Below are 23,253 nucleotides of genomic sequence, written 5' to 3'. Positions count from 1 at the left end.
TCATAACAGGATTGTACTATGCATGGCGCACATCAAATAAAACATTTCATAAAAAGTGTAACTTTAATGCCTGAGCTGGCTGAATCACATTATTTGATGGCTTAGTACCTGGTTTTCCTAAATACATAACAGAAAAATATGAAATAAAGGGTAGATTTTTCAAAGGTTAGGATGCCTAAATTGTCCTCCAATTCTGGAATGACCCATATACATAGAGAGAAAGACCGATATAACAATACAATACAAAATACTGTACATGTAGTACTATTATAGCAACCAAAGAAGACACTTCAGACTTGAAAAATTTTCATATACTATACATTTTTTATTTACAACATTCATGTGAAGTCCCATTCAGCCTTTTCTTTCAGCCTTCTGGAGGTCTTCTGTGTTGTCTGTGGGTGTTAAAAGATCAAAATTAACTGGGAAAATTGAAATGTAAAACAAGTGCAAATCTGTACTGCGGTTTTTACCTGAGGCATGTCCCGTCGTAGCAGGCCGTGGAAGCAGATGTGGAGCTGCAGCCGTTACCGGACCTATACAGGCCGTCGGCCGACACTGCACACTACACACCCCGCTCCCTGGACCACAGGAAGCCAAGTCCAAATTCTAAAAGGTGAACAATCAAGAGTGGCAAATTAAAATCAATTAGTTTGACATTTTTCAACAATTAAGTAAAGTGATGTGCACGATTAGAACGAATATCTATTGAACACTTGTTCCTACCTGAGACATGCCTATGGGGAGGCTGTAGAAGACTTCCAAAAGGAATGGGCGTCCGAGAGGAGGGGACTTGTGGGAGGACGTCTGATCTCACCACTGCACCTCCTGGACCCCCTCAGGCCTGGAACTCAAAGAACAAATCAGAGCAAGAACAAAACACAGCAGAACAATGTGCCACATGAAAAACGTGTGACACAACTGTAAAATCGGACAGCACAACACGCTGATGTGTCACAAAGTGAGTGTGTGACACAAAATCAGTGTTGGCTGGTGAGGCTTTAGCCAGTCAAAATGCAATAGACCGGGCTGTGATAGCTATAATACGTTTGGAGAACACCTGACTGAACACATTTCTCAGGTTGGGAAATGTAAATGTGATCAATCACAGTGTTCTTGTCTGTGGTAGACTCTGTGATCAATTGGTTGTAGCCTCTGGACAGAAGTGCATCTCTTATGCTTTTTTTGCCTCTCGAGAGGAGGTCTTCATTGAAGTCACCACAAACAACAATGGGGTGGTGATTCAACAGTTCCAATGTGTCCAAGAGAGCGTTGAGGTTTGGCAGAAACTTTTGCAAACCAAAATCTGGAGGTCTATACACAGTTGCTATTAGCACTTTGACTGGGACCTCAACCTTCACGACCAGACATTCGAGATCTGTGACACGTCCCATGCAGCTCGGCGCCTCCGCCATCAGAGCGCTCCTGCAGTACACGGCAACTCCACCCCCGGCCTTTGACGCCATGTCCCTGCACGTGGTGTAACACGCCTGTCTGCTGCGGTGAAACACAGTGTATCCCTCCAGATCAAAGGAGGAGGATACAGAGGACCCTGACAGATGTGTCTCGGTGAGACAAAGCACATCTGCCAACCTGAGTTCGTGATGCAACTTCAGGTCCACCATGTGAGATGGAAGCCCTTGGGTGTTATGATGGACGATTGTCACCTCTGCATCTGGTCGCTCCGTCCGGTTGAAGCGGTGCAACAGCGGAGTAACACTCTGGAAACTCGCGCTGCGCATGTCTTCCAAAGCTGTCGTAATGGCAGGGTCAGCATAGATTTTTGTCTCATCAAAATCGGTGATGGTGAGACCCTGAAGCGAAGTGGTGCGACTAAGCGCCACATACGCCATGCCTGGCTGAAACATGCGTTTCAGGCTCACGACAGCCGACGTCACCGTCATTCCCTGAACTTTGTGGGCTGTACACGCAAAGGCCAGCTTGACGGGGAACTGACGTCTCACGACTCCGCCCTTGCGACCGATGCTCTCCTCGGATCTCTCGACGTACACCAAGTCGTCCGAGGGGCCCAGAAGCTTTTTGCGGAGAGTCTGTCCTGCTGTGGTATTATCCAGTTTAAGTCCAAGAAAGCTCACGACTTTAGGGTCACGTCTGTCAGGCAGAATGGTGGAGATGGTCCCAAAGGTTCCATTGACAAGGCCATCCTCCACGTTGAGATTCCTGATCAGCATAACTCTTGCTCCTTCAGCTGCCATTATGCTGTCAGGCAAATCTCTCTTGGTGCCTTTGATGTTGGGCACAGGCACCTTCCTGCCGGTAGCGACATCCTTCCTGTAGTCCTCGGCCGCTATTTTGACGTCCCCTTTAAGCAGGGAGGCCACGGTGGCTGCGTTGTGACCATCTACCTGCTTGTTGGTGGCAAAGACGTGCAGCGTTCCTGGCGGGCAATCTTTGCCGTCAGAGACGGCTCTCATGAGCAAGCCTCTGTCCGCAGCGCACAGAGGATCTTGCTTGCGCTTGACACGCAGTCGATTGAGGAGTTCGGCGAACGCTCGGTCATCCTTCTGGCGCATGATCTCAGTGAGGTTGACCATGGTGAAGCGCTCTCTCCAGAGATCGAACTCTGTCTCCTCGTAGACACAGAGCGGCTTGGCCCTGCCCAGCGGCGGCAGCTGGTAAAAGTCGCCGACTGCAAGAACGGAAATGCCGCCAAAAGGTCTTCGGTTTCCTTTGAGCTGCTGGAATCGCCAGTTGACGTAGGCAAACAGCTTCTTGGAAACCATGGAAATCTCATCGATGATGAGAATTTCCACCGAAGACAAACTTGCTCTAAGTTCATCAAGTGCATTGCCCAGGCCCTGGTACGGCGGTTCCAGGGACCTGGGAAGCTTAAGGACAGAGTGCAACGTTTTGCCCGCGATGTTAAAGGCTGCCGTGCCCGTGAAGGCAGTCAGAAGGACAGTGGGCTGGGACATGTCAGCTGCGTCCCGGAATCTCGGGAGCTGCCGCAGAATCCTCGTTGCTTCCTCATGAATGCACTTGATGACGTGGGACTTACCGCAACCAGCTCCACCAGAGACAAAGTAGTGGAACGGTTCTGGATCTTGGCCCCACACACGCCGAAGGCACCACTGGCGCACAGCGTAGAAGACGCACGCCTGGGTCTCGTTCAGACTCTGAAACATCTTGCGGACAAAGTCTGGACTTAACCGAGGCGCCTCGATTCGGGGAACGGGTTCACCGACATTCAGGTCTTCAAAGTCGGGCACGGCGTCTTCGTCCTGCTCCTCTGGGATCTTTTCACGGAGCTCAAGACACTCCTGCCGTTCCGCCTCAACCTCGGGTGCGAACGTGTTCCAAGCGTTGAGGACCGGACCGAACTGGACGTTCTGGAGTGCCTTATCCATGCCTGCGCCTCGTCCCTCGAATCGCTTCCTGTTGTGCTCCACGATGTCCTTGACGTTGCGTCGGGATTTGTAGAACTCTTCGTACGAGGTGCGACCCCCGTCGTTGAGTTCGTCGTCAGATCGGTGGGGGAGGTACAGCTTTAGCAGTCGTCTGAAATGTTTCTCTGGCGCCTTGGTCTCAGAGAAGCGCGCATATCGAATGACTGCTGGTTTTCCGGCTGTCCTCTTGGCAATATGTCCTTTGTCACACAAAAGGGCAATGGCACTGGGGCCCTGTGCTTGTTCGCCATAGACTACCCGGTAGTCTGATGCAAATTCGGCCAGGCACATCCCCTGAAACTCGGGAGTCTTTGGTCTGAACAGGTACTTCTCAGGTACCCCCAACATCCAGACCTCTTCAGACTCGGGTGCCATGTCCTTCAGGCGACTCATAGGAAGACTCATCTTCATGGCTTCCTCGTCCGTCGAGAGGAAAATCACAGACCGCGAGCACTTTTTCAGGGGCAAGCTGCACGTGCGAGCCACTGCCTCCTGGGCGCTGACCTCTCGGTGCTTCGCATAGGCCTGCATGATCTTTCTCATTTCCTCACTTTGGTTGAAAGCAGACTCTCTGCTGGTCTTCACGACCGAGTTCAGGATCTCGGTCATCTCATGCTCCGGCTTGGTGATGTACGACATCATGTACATGGCACAGCAGTACTCGTCCAGGACGTACTGGATGTCCATGTTTGCGTTCCAAGCGCGGAGAAGGTCTGGGTTATACGCGTTAACCCAACACTCCTTCGGCTGCCGCTTCAGCATGACCACGCTCCCGCTTGTCAGATTTTCGGCACACTTCATATAGGCGTCGTGTTCCAAGTCGCATCGACGGAGGAGATCTGACAAGCTCTCAAAGGAGGCCTTCGGATCCATGAGGAGCTCTCTCAGGTGCCGAAGCTTTTCCTTTGCGTCCCTTTGCTGCCGACGGATCTGCTCCCTCCGTTCCTTCATCACCTCTTCCTGGTCTTGACCATCTTCCATTTCCACATCGGCAGCAAAGGGCTCTGTGATCCAGGTGATATCAAACGGCAGCTTGGGGAAGCCATAACGACACACCACGTTTCCCTTTCGGCAAGAGCCGGTGTGGCTCCTGCTGTGTACCTGAACCTCCGAGACGATTTTGTGGAGCTCCGGGTCCTTCTCGGGGTCAGGCATCTGGCAGGAAATGTGGCGGTCAATGAACCTGCATACGGTGTGGTCCAAGTCCTCGCCGTACACAGGGGCGTCTTTGACCCACACTAGCATGTGAATGTGTGGGCTTCCGCGGGCCTGAAATTCAACGCGGTAAAAATAATCCTCCACCTCGCCGATGGGCCGCGCTGGTGAGAGGATCAACTTTGCCATAAGGGCATCCACGCGTTTTTCAAACATGCGCATTACGGTGACAGGGTTACTGCGCAAAATGTCACACTTGGCTTTCCAGTCCAGTTCGGAAAAGTCACCAAGTGTTTGTCCTTGCTGAGATTTGATGACCCCAATTATTTCAGGCCATCTCATCTCAGCTGCCGAAAAAGTCAAAAAGAACGTCGGTTTGCCGAGTTGCCTGAGCATAGCATGCAAATCTCTCAGGCTTTTATTCCAATATGCGGGCGTGCCTCTCAGAGGCTGCATAAATCGCATGGCCTCTTTGGCCTGAATTAATCTCTCCACCTCCTCTTTGTCCTGGAGCATGGAGTTTTTGATGGCACGCCCGTCTTTTGTGCGCATCTTTCCTTTGCGCATTTGTATCGACATACTTCCTCTCGCGAGGTTCGTCTCCGTTACAAACTGCGCAAAGAAAAGGTAAGTCTGGTCCTCGGCAAACCGCGTGTCTGCCCCGAAAAGCCTGGCGTTAAAGTATCTGCTGGGTGAAAGTTTGATGGGACGGTCTTCATCCAGCGTGTTCTCTCCCGTGGGAAACTGCACAGGGAACGCCATGGCTTCCAGTTTGGGGATTGCAAAAAATCCCACAGGTTTGTTGCCTTGGGCGGGGGCAACGCTGAAAATGCCATCTCCATAGGAAAGTATTTCCTGCGCAATGTCTGGTGGCTGCATGCAGGTGTCCAGAGCAAGTCCAGGTCTTAGCTCCTCCTGCTGTTCGGTGGGTATGTCTGCAGCTAAATTGGTCTGGTAGCTGTCAGACACTTGTAGCAGCTCTTGGTCCAAGATGTCTTCTCCCCACTGGGCAGCATCCATGCTGTCGTGCTGAGAGTCTATGTCATCAGCAGACTCCTCCAAGAGGGTTTCTGTCGTGACATCATTGGACCGGTTTTCCAGCTCAGTGCTTGGTGATGGCATGTCAGTATTGCGTCTTTGGTCGTCTTCTGGCCGACTCGTTCCTGCGGCTGACACAAAATCGGCCAAGACTGGCTCAGTGTAGCTATCAGCCGCCTCCAGCAGCTCCTCGTCGAGCATGCTGTCTTCTCCCCACTGCGCATCATCCGTGCACTCGTTGTCTGAGTCGTGGAGGAGATTTTGGAACGTGGCCTGTTCATCAATGGTCACATCGGAATACTCAGAGTGCTGCTCTCTGAGTTTTTCCAGGGCTACCAGCACATTCTTCATGTTGACAGTGTAGAAGTGCTGGTAACCTTTGAATCGAATGTGACGCTTTAATTTCACCTGCAGTAGCTGTGCTTCTGGGAGGGGACGTGGAAGACTGTTGACAACGCTTTCCACTTCCGATGGAACGCACACAACAGCTCCATGGACTGCTCGCTGCTGTCCTTTCGGTAAGGCGATGATCTTCGCAAACGGGAGGATTTTTGCGATGAGCTGTCTCTCCAGCACGTTGAGTTGGGCCAACTCCGGGGGAATGGGTGCCAACTCTAAATTGTTCGCTACTGCATGTGTTGGCATCCTCCCACGGCTGAGGTGGCTGTCACAGTTGTGGCAGATCCACTCCTGCAGTCTCTCTGGTGGCATTGAGCAAGGGGAGGAGCACTCAGCGTCACAGACATGCACATATGTTCCAGTCAAGCAAGCCTGTGCCACGTCGATGTTGGTGGAGTATTTAACTCTCTTGCATGACTTGACTTGATTTGGAAACATAGTCCTGTGGCAGACGGTACAGACGTATGTTGGTCCATGGCTGATGGTCTCACGGAATGCTGCTATTGCCGCTGCCATCACTGAAGTGAGCACTGGCTGGCGAGAGGTTCCGAGCTGTCGGTATTTCCGCCTGATGCTCAGTGCTCTCCACAACTTCTGACGCATGTCAGGATTGGCAGCCAACCTGCGTCTTCTGAGCAGGCTACAGCGTTGAATATGATGTAGCCTGAACTCTGGATCCTTCCTGTACCTGTGGACAACATACTTTTTCTGCCTGTTCAGAATGGCTGGATCCGTGCTGTACCTCTTGAGAACATTATTTTTTTGCCTGTTCCGAAAGGCTGGATCCATTCTGTACCTCTTGACAACATAATTTTTTTGCCTGCTCCGAAAAGCAGAATCTGTCATGTATTTGTTTTTTAAGCTGTCTCGCATTTTGACATTGAACTTCGCATAGTATTTTTTGGAAGACAAGAGCCGTTGTTCATGGTTCTTTTGCACACACTTACTGTGTGCCTGAATTTTCTTCCTGCGAAATTCAGCACAGCTGGCATACCTGAGTCTCTCACCAGTTTTTTTCCCAAGTTTTTCTTTCACTTTTTCCTTTTTTTCACATGCTCTCCTCTTGGCTTTTCGCCTCCGATCTTTGTCCAATTTAGAGAGCTTTCTTGCTTGTGGGACAGCTGAGGAACCTTTAACGTCCTCCTCAATTTTGACAGCCGTCCCACTGTCTGCCTGCAATGCGAGGAGAGCAGGTTCAGACACTTCATCTTGAACCTCAGTTTCTGGGGATTGTTGAGGATGTTCACTGGGGCTGTCAGTCTGAAAAGAAACCGGGACAAACTCGTAACTTGCAGAGTCTCCACGGTCTCTAAAGAGTGTGTGCAGGTGGTTAGCCAGGTCACTGAGTTCCGCAAAAGTCATGACGATCGCCTTCCCGGAATGAGAGGGTAATCCTCTTGAGTCTCTGGAGTGGGAATCAAACACTCCATACCTCCCGGACTGATCACGGAAAACAGCAATAACCTCGGGTGAAATGATGATTAAAGCCTGATTAACCTCTGCTGAAAGACACTCCAGCTGGGTGGCAAGCGGAAGCCACCACTGCCGTCTTCCAGGGCTCGAGACTTGAGTTTTTAAAAAGCCACACCTGATCTCAGACATGTTGACATTATACAAATGTCTGTCTGTGAGGACTTGTTTTGGCATCTCCTCGACTGCCAGGTGATTGCTCTGGAAGGTCTTGTCGCGAATCAACTGCTGTTTGACTCCGACATACAGCGCGTCTCCCTGAGCCAGGACTCTATCGAGTGTAGTCCTGGTGAACTGACAGCCCTCAGTGTGGTATGCCAGAAATGTCAATGCATTACAGCTACACTGATGGTTGCGGGAAAATACCTTGTACCTCTTATCATTCTGAGAATGACTGGCCCGGACTGACTCCACACGGTGACTCTCGCTCCTGGTTTTATCCTGAAATTATGACAAATTGTGATCAGTAATTATTATATTTTCATTATTTATTCAGACAGCTTAATTTTTTTCCAGTTCGGCATTAGTACTAGCTTCTTCAGTTAAAGGATCATATGATTTAATGTTTCAGTAACAACTTTCATTGTTCCAACATTATGAACATCCTCTCACCAATTTATGGAAATCTTGTATTATTTTAGCGTATTATTGCTTACTATTACCTTAGCTAGTTTAATATACATATTTGTACGTTTATTGCAATCATGCATAATATGTATATGTGTATATGAAATATATATATATATATATATATATATATATATATATATTATATTGTGTGTGTGTACATAGATATGTATGTGTCTGTGTGTTTTGTTGTATTATTGTATTATTTGTAGAATTTCCCTCCGGGATTTTTTTCCAGGGCATTGCAACATATTTTCTTTTTTTCTTGAAATTGCATTTGAATAGATCATAATGACTTACATTTTTTTCTAAAACCATGAACACATAATAACCCTATGTCACCTAATTTAATTTACTGGTTAGCTCCTATTCTGTAGACATCAACATGACATTACTATTTTAATGTAATGGGACTTGCTCCAATGTTTGTGAGGAGGCTTAAGGAGGGTGCTTTGAGCAGACAACTTATGACTGCAGCATCAGAGTTGTTTCATGTAACAGACAGTTGATGGTCATGGAATCAACATTACTGTACAGACTGAAGGCTACTGAAGACTGCCTGGACCACATACTTTTCCTGTTTGTGTGAAATGCAATTACATAGCAAAGTCAGTATTCCATTGACTTTTTTCCACCATGCCAATGGCAAGTGATGTAAATATTTTATTCACCAAAACCTTTTCTACATGAATTTTGCCAGTGGCTAGTGCTAATGTAAAACCCTGATTAGAAGCAAGAGTTACTTTGTGAAAGCAATGGCACACAACACAGCATTACAGGTAGCTTATTGTATTGTGACCAGCGTAATAACAGTTCTCTCAATTGCCAAAAAATATTTTTAACTGCAGTAAACCAAAAAAAACAAACAATCATGACTTTACAAAAAAAAAAATACTTGTGTATTGTCTAACATGTCTATCATAGAGGAATAAACTTACATTGTCTGTTGGTGCATCAGCTGAGGTGGATGCAGCTGTCATGAACCAGGGCCACTTGGTTTGTGATGGAGTCAGTGTTCGGGTCATCTGATAAATGACAATAACAGTGACACGTAAAAAATAAAGCAACACGATAGCTAGATAGTTGGCTAACGACTAAATAGCATCAGTTGTCTAAAAGCTAGCTATCTAGCTATCCAAAAGCTATGTATCTAGCTAACGGCTAGCTAGCCTTTGAATAAGCTAGATTGCTAGCTGCCAGCTAGCTAGCCAGTAGTTTCAGTTGTCCCAAAGCTAGCTACCCGAAAGATAGCAAGCTAACAAATAAGCTAGATTGGTAGCTGATAGCTAGCTAGTAGTTTCAATTTTCCTAATGCTAGCGATTCATTGGAATTGTGATTATACAGTAAATGTGCCAGAAAAAAACAGGAACGACAAAAATGGCCACAAATGGAGATGCCTGCTTTGTAATGTTCTTTTAATTGATTATAGAGAGGTAAATATACCTTCTCAGGAGAAGGAGGCTTGCAGCCCGCATCATCAGCTGTCCAGGCCTGTCCATTCGGTGAGGGGGTCATCATCTTGGCCATCTAAACACAGAACAACAAAACTTCAGTGAAATGACGATGATTTTCAGTCAGATGATACATATTGATGAGAAGAGGACTAATCCTTACCTTTGCAATGGGAGAACAAACAGGGGTTTCTGTCTTGCCCCAACTGCAGGACAATCTGGCCGGGGGTGAGTCAAACAGCTGATGACAGATGAGAAAAAACATAGCAAGTGTCAGTGTGGACAATGTAGATGCCTGTGGAATGGAGTCAGCAGCAACCAAATGAGATACCAATTAAATGGAGTTGAACAGCTATCCAACAATTTACAACTACATTTCTGTGTAGCTGATTCAAGTCTGTTATTATTTGTGGCTGTTGTTATGAACTAGTTTTACTTAATTGCAGATGACACTAAAAAAAAAAAAACATCTGCAGAATTAACTGTCAGGAATTACACGTTTGAGCATTCATACAATCCTTCCGCGGGAGATAAAATTTTAATCAATCAACTTACCTTCTTTGGCTTAGGAGAAGCCTTGAAATCCGCCAGGCAAGACTTATGGGAGGGAGACACTTTCTCCATGGCACTGAAATCCGCCAGGCAAGACATATGTGAGGGAGACACTTTCTCCATGGCACTTAGGGCTGTGCTGCTGAACCAGACGGGGTTCAGTGGAAGAAAGCTCTCCTCCACCTGTAAAACACAAAGCAGACACTACTAATTACAGTTTGTCCTGTCAAAAAACAACCAATAGCATCTGAAAGAAATATCTGAAGAATCACAAACCTGCTGTTGAGCCATCCTGGGCTTTGGTGAACCTCTGGACCGGGGAGGTTCCCGAGGATGGCTCGTCTGCAATCACAGAAAGCGTCACAGTGAATTATAACTAATGTTTTTTACCACAGTACACATATTATTACCATTATTATCACAATACATGATGTCACAGTTGTCTAAAAAAAAAGTCTAAAAAACATAAAGCAATTTATCAATTACCTTGCCGCCCTGACCAATTTTCCTCCGTTCACGGGGTTTCGGGCTGGGTGGAGCAGGGGATCTCTCTCTCACTGTAGCTTTCCGAACTGGAGGCTGAGGAGAGATCCGGGGCGAAGGAGGTGGTGTCACCAGTTGCTCGCTGGCAGCGGACCAGAACAACTGGACGAGGATCCCCATCCCCTCACGATCACTCAGATGGACCTGCATAAATAAGAAATAAAAAAAAAACACACATACAAACAGTTTTAATGTCAGTGAACATCTGCCGTGAACCAAACTTGTCCAATCAACAACTTTTTTTCACAACATACTACACTTACACCATCCTTGCTCCACAGCACCAAATCACTCAGGGGGAAGTGCTCTGCAGTGTTGAAGAACTTTACACCTTGAAAAACAATTGAAAAAAAAAAGTCATCATTGTACCAAAATATCCATTGATACTTGAGAATTGTTAAAATGTAGGTCACGTCTTTCTAGTTTGTTCATTCAGTGAATGGAATGGATGAAAACAATCTTTTTCCTCTTACCCATACGAGCAGCCACACGTCTGTATTCCTGCCGAAGCAGGTCCTGGTGTTGGACGTCAACGACCAGGCGGGGAGGAAAGTCGACCACAAAAACCTTGGACCAGCGGTTGCCACAAGTGGTGAGGAGATTGGCAAAATCCACACCGGCCTTCTCAACAGTGGTGCTGGTCAGGTTGTTGCCAGGGGCCATGACGCAGACGGCATCAGGTGCACGAGGAACTGCAGCGTGCAGAACCTCAGTGCGAATTTCAGAAGCAGACGCCCCCGGGATCGACAGGAAGCCAAAGCTCAGCCGAGACTCTGGCATCCGAATAAAGCCATCTACAAGAGCACGTAGATGGGAGTCCCCGACAAGAAGAATGAACTGCAAAAGAAATACCACAGTTTTAGTATGAAAGTCAAAAGAACTTTTTAAGAAAACGAACAGCAACAATTAATAATTATACCTTCTTTCCAGGGAGCTCAGGAGGAATGACCAACTTGTGGTTGCGCCCAGTAAAGGGTGAAGTTGGCCATTTTTAAACCTTGTGGCGGTAACCGGTGCCACGGCCTGTTCACAAGAAGACAGAGCAAAAGAGGATTTAAAACGGATTTCAAACAAAGAGAGCTCATACAACAATCACCATTTTCTATTATTGTATGAGAACAGCAGAATCTGTGTTCAACGGGTAATTGTTGGTGGTACACTAAATATGATTTGTGAAGATATTTCATGATAAAAACAGCTGAGTACTTACGTGCAATAAAGTTTGCACGCGCCTGCCGCTCTTCCCAGAACCGTCCGGCTGGCAAGGTGGAACCAACCTTCTGTGAGCAAATAATACACTTATTTAATTCAACATCGTGCGGATGCCATGAATGTGTCCAACTTAGCACATTCTGTATTGCACAAGTGAGCATGTCAGTTCAGGTGTAAACATACCTTGTACTGGGGAGAGCGGGAGCAGTGGGGTGCGTCGACAGGAGGGGTGGGCATCTCAGACGCGTCCAGCTTCCTCCAGCGCTGCTTCTGGGCCTGGGAGCGTCTCCCCTTCCGAGGCATCCTGGAAGACAGCACAAGAGCACAACAGAGACAGACAAACACAGGAGAGAGAGAGAAGAGAGAGAGAGAGAAACAAGGCACACAAAACGGATGGATGGATGAAGGATGGATGGATGGATGGATGAAAGGATACGAGGTGATGCAGAGGTGGTTGACCAAAGGATGTCCAAGGGCAATCCAGAGGCTCTCCAAAAGGCTGTCCAAAGGCTGGTGAAAAAAAAAACCCAGTTATCTAAAAGCACTGCTATGAAACAGTAAGCACCAATATGAGCAGCAAAACATGCATGTACAAGACACATCTAATGTCCTCACTATGTATTTTTCATCAGAGGGAAAAATCTACTTACACTGCTGACTCAAACTGAAACAACTAATTCAAAACACAAAAGGGCTAAAGACCAGACAATGGCTACTAAATTAAAGCACTACTGCATGTTTTCTCAGAAAGAAGAAGAATCTCAACATGTCTGCAGCAAAAGTAGCTGAACTGGTCTTTAACACAGCACAGAGAATTAATATGACACTGTAATTAATGGTATGTTAACATTTCCTCATGCAACATGTCTTAAATAAACGATATTATACTCATCATGATGTCCTAATTGACTGATAGAACTGATTGTAAGATAATGGAACAAAGCACTAACACCTTAATTAATTTTAACATCAAAATTGCTAGAAAATGTAGTCAATGTTACATTTAACCACACTACTTTTTAAGCAAACACTACAAGGTACAAGAGATATTTCATCTGTCAGAGCACTATTTTACAGAGACAAATGTATAAACACAGTATAAACTAAGGCTTCAACATAGTGAAGAAATGATAAATCCTTTGTGTATTTTCTGTGTTTTAAAAAGCTGAAAAGGCAGAAATAATCCCACATCAGCAGATGCATGTACTGCTGCTGCTGCTACTATAACTGCCTGTATACAATTATTCAGCTGGAGTGGCAGTACTTTTAAACAGATTTAATGGTGATATTCTGGAAACCAAAGCTTCAAACAAAGGCTGCTGGATCATTTAGTTTTGAAGGTGGATGATTTGATGTCTATCATTTGTAATGTTTATGGACCAAACAGAGCATCGCAAGCAAAGGACATGTTTACTGAACTCTCTTCAGCTTTGGACGATTTAAAGGAAAAATACAAAGATTCTACTATTATCATAGGAGGAGACTTTAATGATGCTCCAGATGATTACATGGACAGACATCCTCCAAGATCTGCATCATTACTGGGCTTTAAACCCACCTCATTTATAAGTGATCATCTTTTGTTAACAGATGTGTGGAGATTTATGAACCCCAATGTCACAGACTGCACGTGGTCTAACACCAGCAGAAGTTTACAGTCAAGAACTGACCTTTGGTTCATCTCATCACAGAGTTTACAGTTTGTTTTAGACATTTCTCATACTCATGCTCCACTGTCTGATCATAAATTAATAAGTTTAAGATTAACAGGATCAAAAGAGAATTCTAACATAAGAGGCTATTGGAAATTAAACAATAATATATTAGATGATAAACAATTTAAAGAAGGGGTACAATTACTTGCTAAGGATATATTCAGTAATAGAGAAATGAATCCAATTCAAAAATGGGAATACTTTAAATTTAAAATTAGAGAAGTTGCAATTAAACGTAGTAAAGAAATAAAAAAGTAAAAGATGAAAAAATGAATTTTCTAATAAACCAGCTACAGTTAAGTTCCAAACATGATCTATCTGAAGAAGACCTAAGCACACTAAAAAACCTCAGAGAAGAGCTTGACAGAATGTACGTGAACTTAGCGAAAGGCGCTTTCATCAGATCTAGAGCTAAGTGGTTAGAAGAAGGCGAGAAAAACTCAAGTTACTTTTTTTGCATTAGAGAAAAGAAACAGAAAAAGAAATAATATTACATCTGAACTCCTATTCTTAAATATTTCCTGCAACCCAAATATTCAAGGTTTAGTCAGTTTTCAATCGTGAGATAAAGATTTCACAGCTAGCTAATGACACAGTTTTATTCCTCAAAGATAAATCACAGATACAAACTGCACTGCAAGTAACTGGTGAATTTTCTGAAGCCTCAGGGAGTACAACATGGCTCACAAAAATTCATTTTTTCCTGTTCTCTTCCTGTTCCTGTATACAGTTGTGCCATTTATTCTGAATTTACAGACTTTGTCATTTATTTTTGGGCCGAGTTAATAAGTTATTCATTCATTTAGTCCTGGGTTTAGTCCATGATACCCTGCTCCTGTGACGTCTAGTCAGACCTGGTTTGGTTCTGATATTAGTCCATGTAACCCTGCTCCTGTGGGACAGAGTTTAGTGTCTGATTGTAATTCTGTTCAGTGAATAGATAATGTAAGTTATAAAGAGGTTTTGTTTTTGCTTAAGCACTTTTCATTCTTTCGTTGGCTGATGTGGTCAACTTGAAGCTGTTGAGTGCATTAGAATCCTATAAAGACAAATGTTACAAAGTGGTTGATGGAGTTATTTCAATTATGCATATATTTATGGAAAATACTGAAATGTGTTGTGTACATCCAGCCACAGAACCTTCATCCATATTTTACATGAAGAAACATTTTCAATATTGCCTGCTGTTGCTCTGTTTTTTTTCAGTTTTTTAAATCTCAATGTTTTTTTTTTTTATTTGTCTCTATAATAAGATTTTAACAAAATGCTATTAAAATACACCAGAATGCAGGAAATAGGACAAATAATTTTCAAAATTTTCTGGGGGAGGGACCCCAGACCCCCCATCAGCATCTCACATAAACCAAATCTCACTCTGAGGTCTGATCACAAGTTGGCAGCCCTGAATTATTGTGTTGTGAGCAAAAGTCATGGCCACTGTGGCCTAAAACATTTACACAGTAAAGTATCTCTGAAAAAAATCTAAATCGGTCCAAAAAGTGGAAAAGCAATTTCTCATGGGGGCTAAGCCTACCCTGTCCTTAAAACCTAGTGACACCCCTGTGTGAGCCTGGCAGCTGGTCGCCATGGTGACCGCACCAGCTGAAGATAAGTTAGCAGTATAAAGTACATTTTACAAGACTAAGACACTTACAGCATAGTGAAAATCTTAAAAGAAAAACAAACAAACACTGTGACTTGTCTGAAACCACTGCTATAAAACATTTATCACCAATATGAGCAGAAAAACATGTACACACAACACATCGAATGTCCTCGCAATGTATTTTTTTAATCAAAGAAAAAAAAATCTACTGTCACTGCTGACTGAGAAACTGAAACAACGATTTTAAAACACAACAAGGGTAAAGATCAGACAATGGCTGCTGAATGGAAGCACTGAAACATTTAATCATGCAACATGCCATAAATAAATGATATTATACCATCATGATGTCCTAAATGACTGATAGAACTGATTCTAACATGATGGAACAAAGCACTGGCACCTTAATTAATTTAAACATCAAAATTCCTGGGAAGGTGCACACAGCACCATTTTGCAAGACTAAAACACTTATAGCAAAGCTCCTGTTTAACCACACTATTTTACAGAAAACACAATGAGGTAGAAGAGATATCACAGCACCATTTTACTAAGACAACCGTTGTACATAGATGCAAATTAAAACGTCTCAAAGCACATATAGGAACTTGAACATGACCAAAGCAAATACTGCTACATCTTCTTTAATCATCATTTCTACACATCAGTGTGAAGTTTACATTTTTCTGCTCTGACCGTCAGCATCCCTATTCATTTAGAGCACAAAACTGAACTGTGCAACTCAAGTTTACAGTCAAACAAAGCTAGAAGAAGTTGAGGGAGAAAGGCGCTTCACACTCCCTCACCAAAAGACTGGAAAAATGCATAAACTCTCCAGTTTAACCACGCTATTTTCCAAACAAACATTATGAGGCAGAAAAGGCTATTTTCTCCGTTGCAGCAACATTTTACAAAGCCAAAGACAAAGCTATCTAGCTATCCAAAAGCTATCTATCTAGCTAACGGCTAGCTAGCCTTTGAATAAGCTAATAATAGCAACTTGAACATGACCAATGCAGACATTGAAATATACCAAAAGTATTGTCGTTTGTTTTTCAACTTCAGCATTCAGTATGCATTTCTACTGTTACCCTTAGCATTTAGATTCAGTTGGAGCATAATATTTAATAGGATATAGTGCAGAATCAGCCTATGCTAAAGCTAGCAGGGAGGAGAAAAGTACGCAGCCTTACCTCTGAATGGAACCGAAGAAAGGGCGTTGGCGGCCAGCGGCCAGCGGCTTTATTTGAAAGAAGTGCCAATGAACGTGCACCGGAGCCTCAATGCCATCGCTGATTGGTGTTGCCAGGCTGTTGCCGTGCGCCCGTTGGGAGAGGCGTTTTTTCCAGAAGGTTCTGTCTGCAGTGTGTGTGTGTCAGTCGATAGCCGTACTTCCGGTTTTTGTCTTGGAGGTTTGAAATGCATTATGGGAAACGTAGTATTATGCTCCAGTGTGAACGGTTGGCATTCTAATCATACTTAGAGTACTTAGTATACAGTATATACTCATTGAGTCTGTAGCATGTAGTATGTTAGTATGCCATTTCGGACACAGCCAAAGAGTCATAGAAAGAGAGTATTACAACCATGTGTGAACAGAAGAGGATAAAATTAACTAATGACTAATAATAGGAACATGTTTATATCTGGTCTCTGTGGTGCAATTGGTTAATGTGTTTGGCTACTCATCAAAAGGTTGGTGGTTCAAGGATGACAGCTTTGCTTTTCATAGTCTTATTTGTAACTTGCATGCTCTCATGTTTTTTGTTTTTGTTTTTTTTTCTTCTTACCTTTCATGCTGCTGGAACTGTGAATTTCTCTTTGGAGATTAATAAAGTATCTATCTATCTATCTATTAATAATATGAATAATATGTTCAAAATTAATTGGTTATGTTGCCTCATCAGAGAAAATGTTAAAATGTGGAATGCAATACCAAATTATGTATTCAAAAAAATAGGAGGAATTCATTTTTTACTTAAATGTAATTATAAAATTGACAAAAATACCAATTCAATCATCAAACTTCCATAAACAGGGGTTGCTCTCCTGGGGGCTGATCTAACACATTTAACTTCACCTTTTGTTTTCAGATTTACTTTATTATTATTTTAATTAAGTGTATTTTTATTTATTAATGTTATTATTTTGATACATTTTATTTACTTTACCATTTTTGTTGTTTTATTTAATGATTAATTTAATTACATTTTTAAAAATATTTAATTAATATTTAGCATTTATATTTTTTGCTTTAATTTTACTCTTTACATTTTTCATTTTATTTTTTGTGATTTAATATTTGACTTTTGGATTTTTAATTTTACTATTTTTTATTTTATTGTGAATATTTTATTGTTGTTATTTTTAATTACAAAAGTAATTAGTATTTTTATTTTGCACTATTGTGTTTTTTAAAGTGTTTCTTACTTTAATTTTGTGTATTGTTGTGATTTTTATAAAACTTATTTTATTTTCAGCTTTATTTTATTTCATTTCTGTTATATGCATTTTGGATTTGTTTTATCATTTTAATATATTTTATTTATTTATGTATTTTGTGATTGTATTTATGATGGAAATTAATATTTAGCATTTATATTTCAGTTTTATTCATTAGATTTATTTTTCTTTGCAGTTTAACATTTTTGTGTTTCAGATTTTTATTTAATTCTTTTTTATTTTATCATGAATATTTTGTTGTTTTTTTAAGTTTTAAAATAATTTTCGTTTTGTTTTGCATTATTGTTATTTTTATGTCATTTTAATGATATTTCTAATGAAGAACATTAAATTTAGCATTTTTACTTTTAAATTATTTTTGAATTTTTCACTTAGTTTGCCTGAATTATATTTTGTTTATCATTGTTTTCATTTACTTATTTTAAGCATTATTATATTATTATTTTTAACTACAAGTATTTTTGATTCATTAAATATATTTTATTTACTTATTTTATTGTATTTTACAATTATTTCGATCAATTAATATTCATTTATTTGACAAACAGGCAAAGACAGAGGTAACAGTCTTCAAGATTGCATTACTTCATCAGAAGATACAACTGCATTTATGGGAATCAAGTGTCCTCTGTTGCTGTGTCCCAAAAAGACGGTGGCCTGCAGTGAATATTGTAACTATTTTGCTCAAACCTTTTTTAGTGTTAATATACACCCCCATATAAACTGACTTGGCCCATCAAAGCAATATCATGATACCATGCTTTTTAAAATGAATTGTATTAGATACATTTTGATATTTGTTCTACTATCGTGGTGCAGGGGCTTCCGAGACAGACACATGCAAATGACTGTGGCATTTTTATGATAATGGTAAGCTTTCAAACATGGAACTTTCAAATTAGCTGAACATATTTTCAGTACCTTAACCTGTTTAATGTTTCTGACACAGTACGCCTGGTACCTCATTCTTGGTGCTCCATTTGACTTCACTGTTGTAAGTTGAACCGATAATTTGATCGTTACAGTTCCTGTAAGTTTGACAAACTAGTGTGGATATTTAAAGTAACAGCAACATACATGTACATGAAGTTAATCATTGTGGATTTGTGGATTGTGCTCTTCCTATAAGGACGACATCCCAGTTCTGCGTAGATGGTGGTGTTCTGTTATTATGGAAAACCTAATCCTGGAAGGGTATGATTGATTTAACCTTTGTTAGATCAAAGAGATCAAACAAAGGAGAATAGATTTCTTTGTTAGATAAAAAATATTGTTATATTGTATCCCTAGCTAGCCCTTTCAGCATTATGACTATTTTTCTGATTGCTGGCCGTCTTTCACCTGTTTTCTGACAGAAGTGGAAAAGAACAGATGATGAAGACACAGATGTAAGAATATGTGACCACAACACAATGAGTGATATAATATGGCGACTTTACATGTATGTGTAATTAAGACCTTCTTCAAGGACAGTGTTGTCACCAATAACCCTAACAGGCAGCCTTGGTTTAAGGCCCACTGAATGGTCTCACTAGGAAGTACATCATAGTATTTGTCATGTTTGTCCTTTGTTTCATTTTATTAGTAAGTTTGAACCGTACATCGGCATTGCATATCAGAGACCAAGGGCTATCTAGAAATAATATCAGAACTAACTGAGATCTAGATTTTGATAAAAGAAAATCCCCACAGTTGAACAGAGACAGAGATGCATATTATAATAGATGATATTTGAAGAGATATTAAGTGTTTTCTTTTTCCAAATTTCACTTATTATCACCATGAACTTGTGAAACTCTTGCTGCTTGCATCAGCAGCATCCTTTACAAACTGACAAAAAATGGACATTTGGAAGACCACCGACTATATCAATAAACATTTAGTGTAGTTTTGATATGTTTATCTTGGGACGTTCCATGTATTTAGAATCATGACTGGGAAGACAATGAGGTGCTGAAGGTTGGTGAAAAGCCACCCAAGATATATTGACCCACATTTTGTAGAATTATTTGTGAAAAACGAATTTAGAAATTACAGGAGGAAGTGAAAGAGGTACAGAGGGTGCGCCAGCTTCACTGTGCTGATCTAATTGACTGCATGAAGGGAAGATCTCACCTGGTCAAAATTTGGATTGGAGTTACTCTAAAGGCTGTGTGAAGCTGAGAGGTTTAACTGGCAAATTGTGCTGTGCTTTTATTTTGAAAGGCAGAGACAGGAAGATCTCACCTGGTCAAAATTTGGATTGGAGTTACTCAAAAGGCTGTGTGAAGCTGAGAGGTTTAACTGGCGTTTCCAGTCCGTCGCAGGCTTTTATTTTGAAATTGTGCTGTGAATTGGAGTTACTCTAAAGCAGGGGTGTCAAACTCAGTTCCTGGAGGTCCACTATCCTCTGTGTTCTAGATGTTTCCCTCTTCCAACACACCTGATTCAAACAATCAGCTCATCATCAAGCTCAGCAGAAGCCTGATAACGAACCTGATCATTTGAATCAGGTGTGTTGGAACTGAGTTTGACACCCCTGCTGTAAAGGCTGTGTGAAGCTGAGAGGTTGAACTGATTTTCAGGCTGAAATGCAGCTCCTGTGGAGGTATTGGGTGTGAAGGTGGGTGTGGCACACCAATGAGTCTGTGTGTGTGCGTGGGAGCGTGCCTGCGCGTGTGTAAGGGCGGTTGCTATGGGCCCCCATAGCAACGGTGCCTGCCACAGACAGCAGAAAAGTGCTTCTCAGCAGCAGCGCGCAACGTCTCATTCTGGCGCTAATTGTGGGCTAACCGTGAATGCTAGCTGAAAACCGAAATGACCGTGAGAGAGAGGAGGGCTGTGGCTTTCCATGAATGTAATTATTTTCCAAATATTGTGAGAAATGACCGAGTTACAGCGATTTAAAAAACACTGTCCCTCCATGAGGCAGATGATTCAGTTTACATTGGTTCTTATGGAGAGAACGGTGCGACTTTGGTCTAAACTGCTGCCTGCCATTTCACTTCAGAAAGAGGTAGGTCTTCAAACTTGGATTCATTTGAATCCCAGGAAAATTGTTTACAATCTGACCAAATTTCATTCCCCTAACTTTTATGGTTTGGTCGTGAGGGCGATGCGATCGGGAAATTTTCAGGCGGATTTCTCTCCTCTCCTCCACTCTACCAACTGACATGCCGCACTCTAACCAGAGCAGATTTTGAGAATTTTCACTTTTTTGAGGACTCACTGATCAAAAGCTGTAAATGTCAGCCTGACATAAACTACATTCCTGCGGAGACAAGAAAAATCACTGCGTTTTGATGGTTAAATGAAGTTTCTAGGTGAACGTATGGCGACGCAGTGGCGTTTGGAAAAAAGTGGATTTTTTGAGCCGATTTTTTTCACTCCCCATTCATTTTCAATGGGACTTTTTTCGCAGTTTTTTGCGAATAATTCTGCGATAAAATGACGAACTTCTTAGAAAAGTCATAGCACACTATTCCCGATGAAGCCGCACGTTTTGATATATAATTTATTTTGGTTTTCTCAAAGCCCTAGGACTAGTTAGCGACCGAAAAACGGCGGAAACGTGAAGAAAAAGAAAAGACTAGACAATTCCCGCTGGTGCGGAAATCGTGGGAGGGGCTCGGGATGTGTGCATGTCCGGAGCAGCGCAGGAGAGGCAAGAAGATCTCACCTGGTCAAAATTTGGATTGGAGTTACTGTAAAGGCTGTGTGTGTGTGTGTCAGTACCTGATCAGCAATTCTTCTTTTTTTAATTTAACACAAAGAGGTTATACAGGGTATTAACTTAGAATGATCATAGAAAATAACACAAAATGGTGACAAGAACTTATTGATATTACAGTATAAACACAAAGAGCCATAGAAAGAGATTATTACAACCATATGTGAACAGAAGAGGATGAAATTAACTCATAACTAATAAAATAAACAAATTTATATAAATAATATGAATAATATGTTCAAAATTAATTGGTTATGTCGCCTCATAAGAGAAAATGTTAAAATGTGGAATGCAATACCAAATTATGTATTCAAAAAATTAGGAGGAATTCATTTTTTACTGAAATGCAATTATAAAATTGACAAAAATACCAATTCAATTATCAAACTTCCATAAACAGGCGTTGCTCTCCTGGGGGCTGATCTACAAATGCAGCTTCTCACCAACCAGCTGCGACATATGGAACAACCAAAATATACAGCACAGAAACAAAACCATATTTTACAAATCTTGGTTTGATCAGGGAGTATTATGGGTCAATCAGTTAATGGATGAACAAGTACAAATCTTACCGTACAACCAATTCATTAACAAATACCATCTCACAATCTCACAAACAGAATACAATTTCCAACGCAATACCAATAGAAGTTCTGCAGCTCCTGAAAAGTTTCCAATTCCACCCTCTTATTTGTGACTTATATTTTATTTGTGAAAACGTTAAAGGGGATATTTCACCGTTTTTGCTTTATAACCAGTCCTTATTAGACCAGGTCCAGATTGAAAACCAATGTACCTAGACTCCTCAAATCTGTACTCAACTGTTCTACAGAGCCTGAACATTCATAAAAACATAGTCTCTGATTTGTGAAAACTTTATTCTATGTATGAAAATGCAATAAAGGCACATTTTACTGTTTTTTTCTCATCCAGACCACATTAGACCAGGTCCAGGTCAAAAACCGCTACACTTAGACTGCTGAAATCTGGACTGAATTATTCTACAGAGCCTGTAGATTCATAAAAACATAGTCTCTGATTTGTGAAACCTTTATTATATTTGTGAAAAAGCAATTTAGGCACATTTTACTGTTTTTTTGTCATCCAGACCACATTAGACCAGGTCCAGGTCGAGAACCACCACACTTAGACTCTTCAAATCTGGACTGAATTATTCTACAGAGCCTGTAGATTCATAAAAACATCGTCTCTGATTTGTGAAACTTTTATTGTATTTGTGAAAATGTGATAAATGCACATTTTACTGTTTTTTTTCCTCATCCAGACCACATTAGACCAGGTCCAGGTCGAGAACCGCTACACTTAGACTCTTCAAATCTGGACTGAATTATTCTAAAGAGCCTGTAGATTCATAAAAACATAGTCTCTGATTTGTGAAACTTTTATTCTATTTTCAAAAAAGCAATTTATGCACATTTTACTGTTTTTTTTGTCATCCAGACCACATTAGACCAGGTCCAGGTCGAGAACCGCTACACTTAGACTCTTCAAATCTGGACTGAAGTATTCTACAGTGCCTGTAGATTCATAAAAACATAGTCTCTGATTAGTGAAACCTTTATTCTATTTGTGAAAATGTGATAAATGCACATTTTACCGTTTTTTTCTCATCCAGACCACATTAGACCAGGTCCAGGTCGAGAACTTCTGCACTTAGACTCTTCAAATCTGGACTGAATTATTCTACAGAGCCTGTAGATTCATAAAAACATAGTCTCTGATTTGTGAAGCCTTTATACTTTCTTTTATTCATTCATTCATTTCAACCTTCATTCTTTCTTCCAACACACCTGATTCAAATGATCATCAAGCTCAGCAGAAGCCTGATCATTTGAATCAGGTGTGTTGGAACTGAGTTTGACACCCCTGCTCTAAAGGCTGTGT

At 41.8% G+C, this 23,253-nt stretch overlaps 1 protein-coding gene across 3 annotated transcripts in view; it reads right to left on the bottom strand.

Moving 5' to 3' along the window:
* Window positions 1-302: 302 nt before the first annotated feature.
* LOC127535519 (serine/arginine repetitive matrix protein 1-like) overlaps window positions 303-23,253 on the bottom strand; it is a 91,985-nt gene continuing 69,034 nt past the window's right edge. The window contains exons 1-15 of one of the 3 annotated variants that reach the window (XM_051953768.1): window positions 12,039-12,197; window positions 11,854-11,923; window positions 11,563-11,666; window positions 11,117-11,480; window positions 10,907-10,974; window positions 10,587-10,787; window positions 10,377-10,442; window positions 10,104-10,283; window positions 9,712-9,789; window positions 9,541-9,624; window positions 9,035-9,121; window positions 7,843-7,910; window positions 727-844; window positions 474-609; window positions 303-395 (exon numbers count right to left, since the gene is read on the bottom strand). In XM_051953768.1, coding sequence (XP_051809728.1) covers window positions 814-844; window positions 7,843-7,910; window positions 9,035-9,121; window positions 9,541-9,624; window positions 9,712-9,789; window positions 10,104-10,283; window positions 10,377-10,442; window positions 10,587-10,787; window positions 10,907-10,974; window positions 11,117-11,423 — 1,170 coding nt within the window. In that variant the 5' untranslated portion in view covers window positions 11,424-11,480; window positions 11,563-11,666; window positions 11,854-11,923; window positions 12,039-12,197 and the 3' untranslated portion in view covers window positions 303-395; window positions 474-609; window positions 727-813. Of the gene's footprint in view, window positions 396-473; window positions 610-726; window positions 7,911-9,034; window positions 9,122-9,540; window positions 9,625-9,711; window positions 9,790-10,103; window positions 10,284-10,376; window positions 10,443-10,586; window positions 10,788-10,906; window positions 10,975-11,116; window positions 11,481-11,562; window positions 11,667-11,853; window positions 11,924-12,038; window positions 12,198-23,253 lie in introns of those variants that run through there. The other 2 variants (XM_051953766.1, XM_051953767.1) reach the window with 2 other exon arrangements.

The sequence above is a fragment of the Acanthochromis polyacanthus genome, chromosome 9 (genome assembly GCF_021347895.1).
Source record: "Acanthochromis polyacanthus isolate Apoly-LR-REF ecotype Palm Island chromosome 9, KAUST_Apoly_ChrSc, whole genome shotgun sequence".
NCBI classification, from domain to species: domain Eukaryota; kingdom Metazoa; phylum Chordata; class Actinopteri; family Pomacentridae; genus Acanthochromis; species Acanthochromis polyacanthus.
This window is presented reverse-complemented; position numbering and strand designations above follow the sequence as displayed.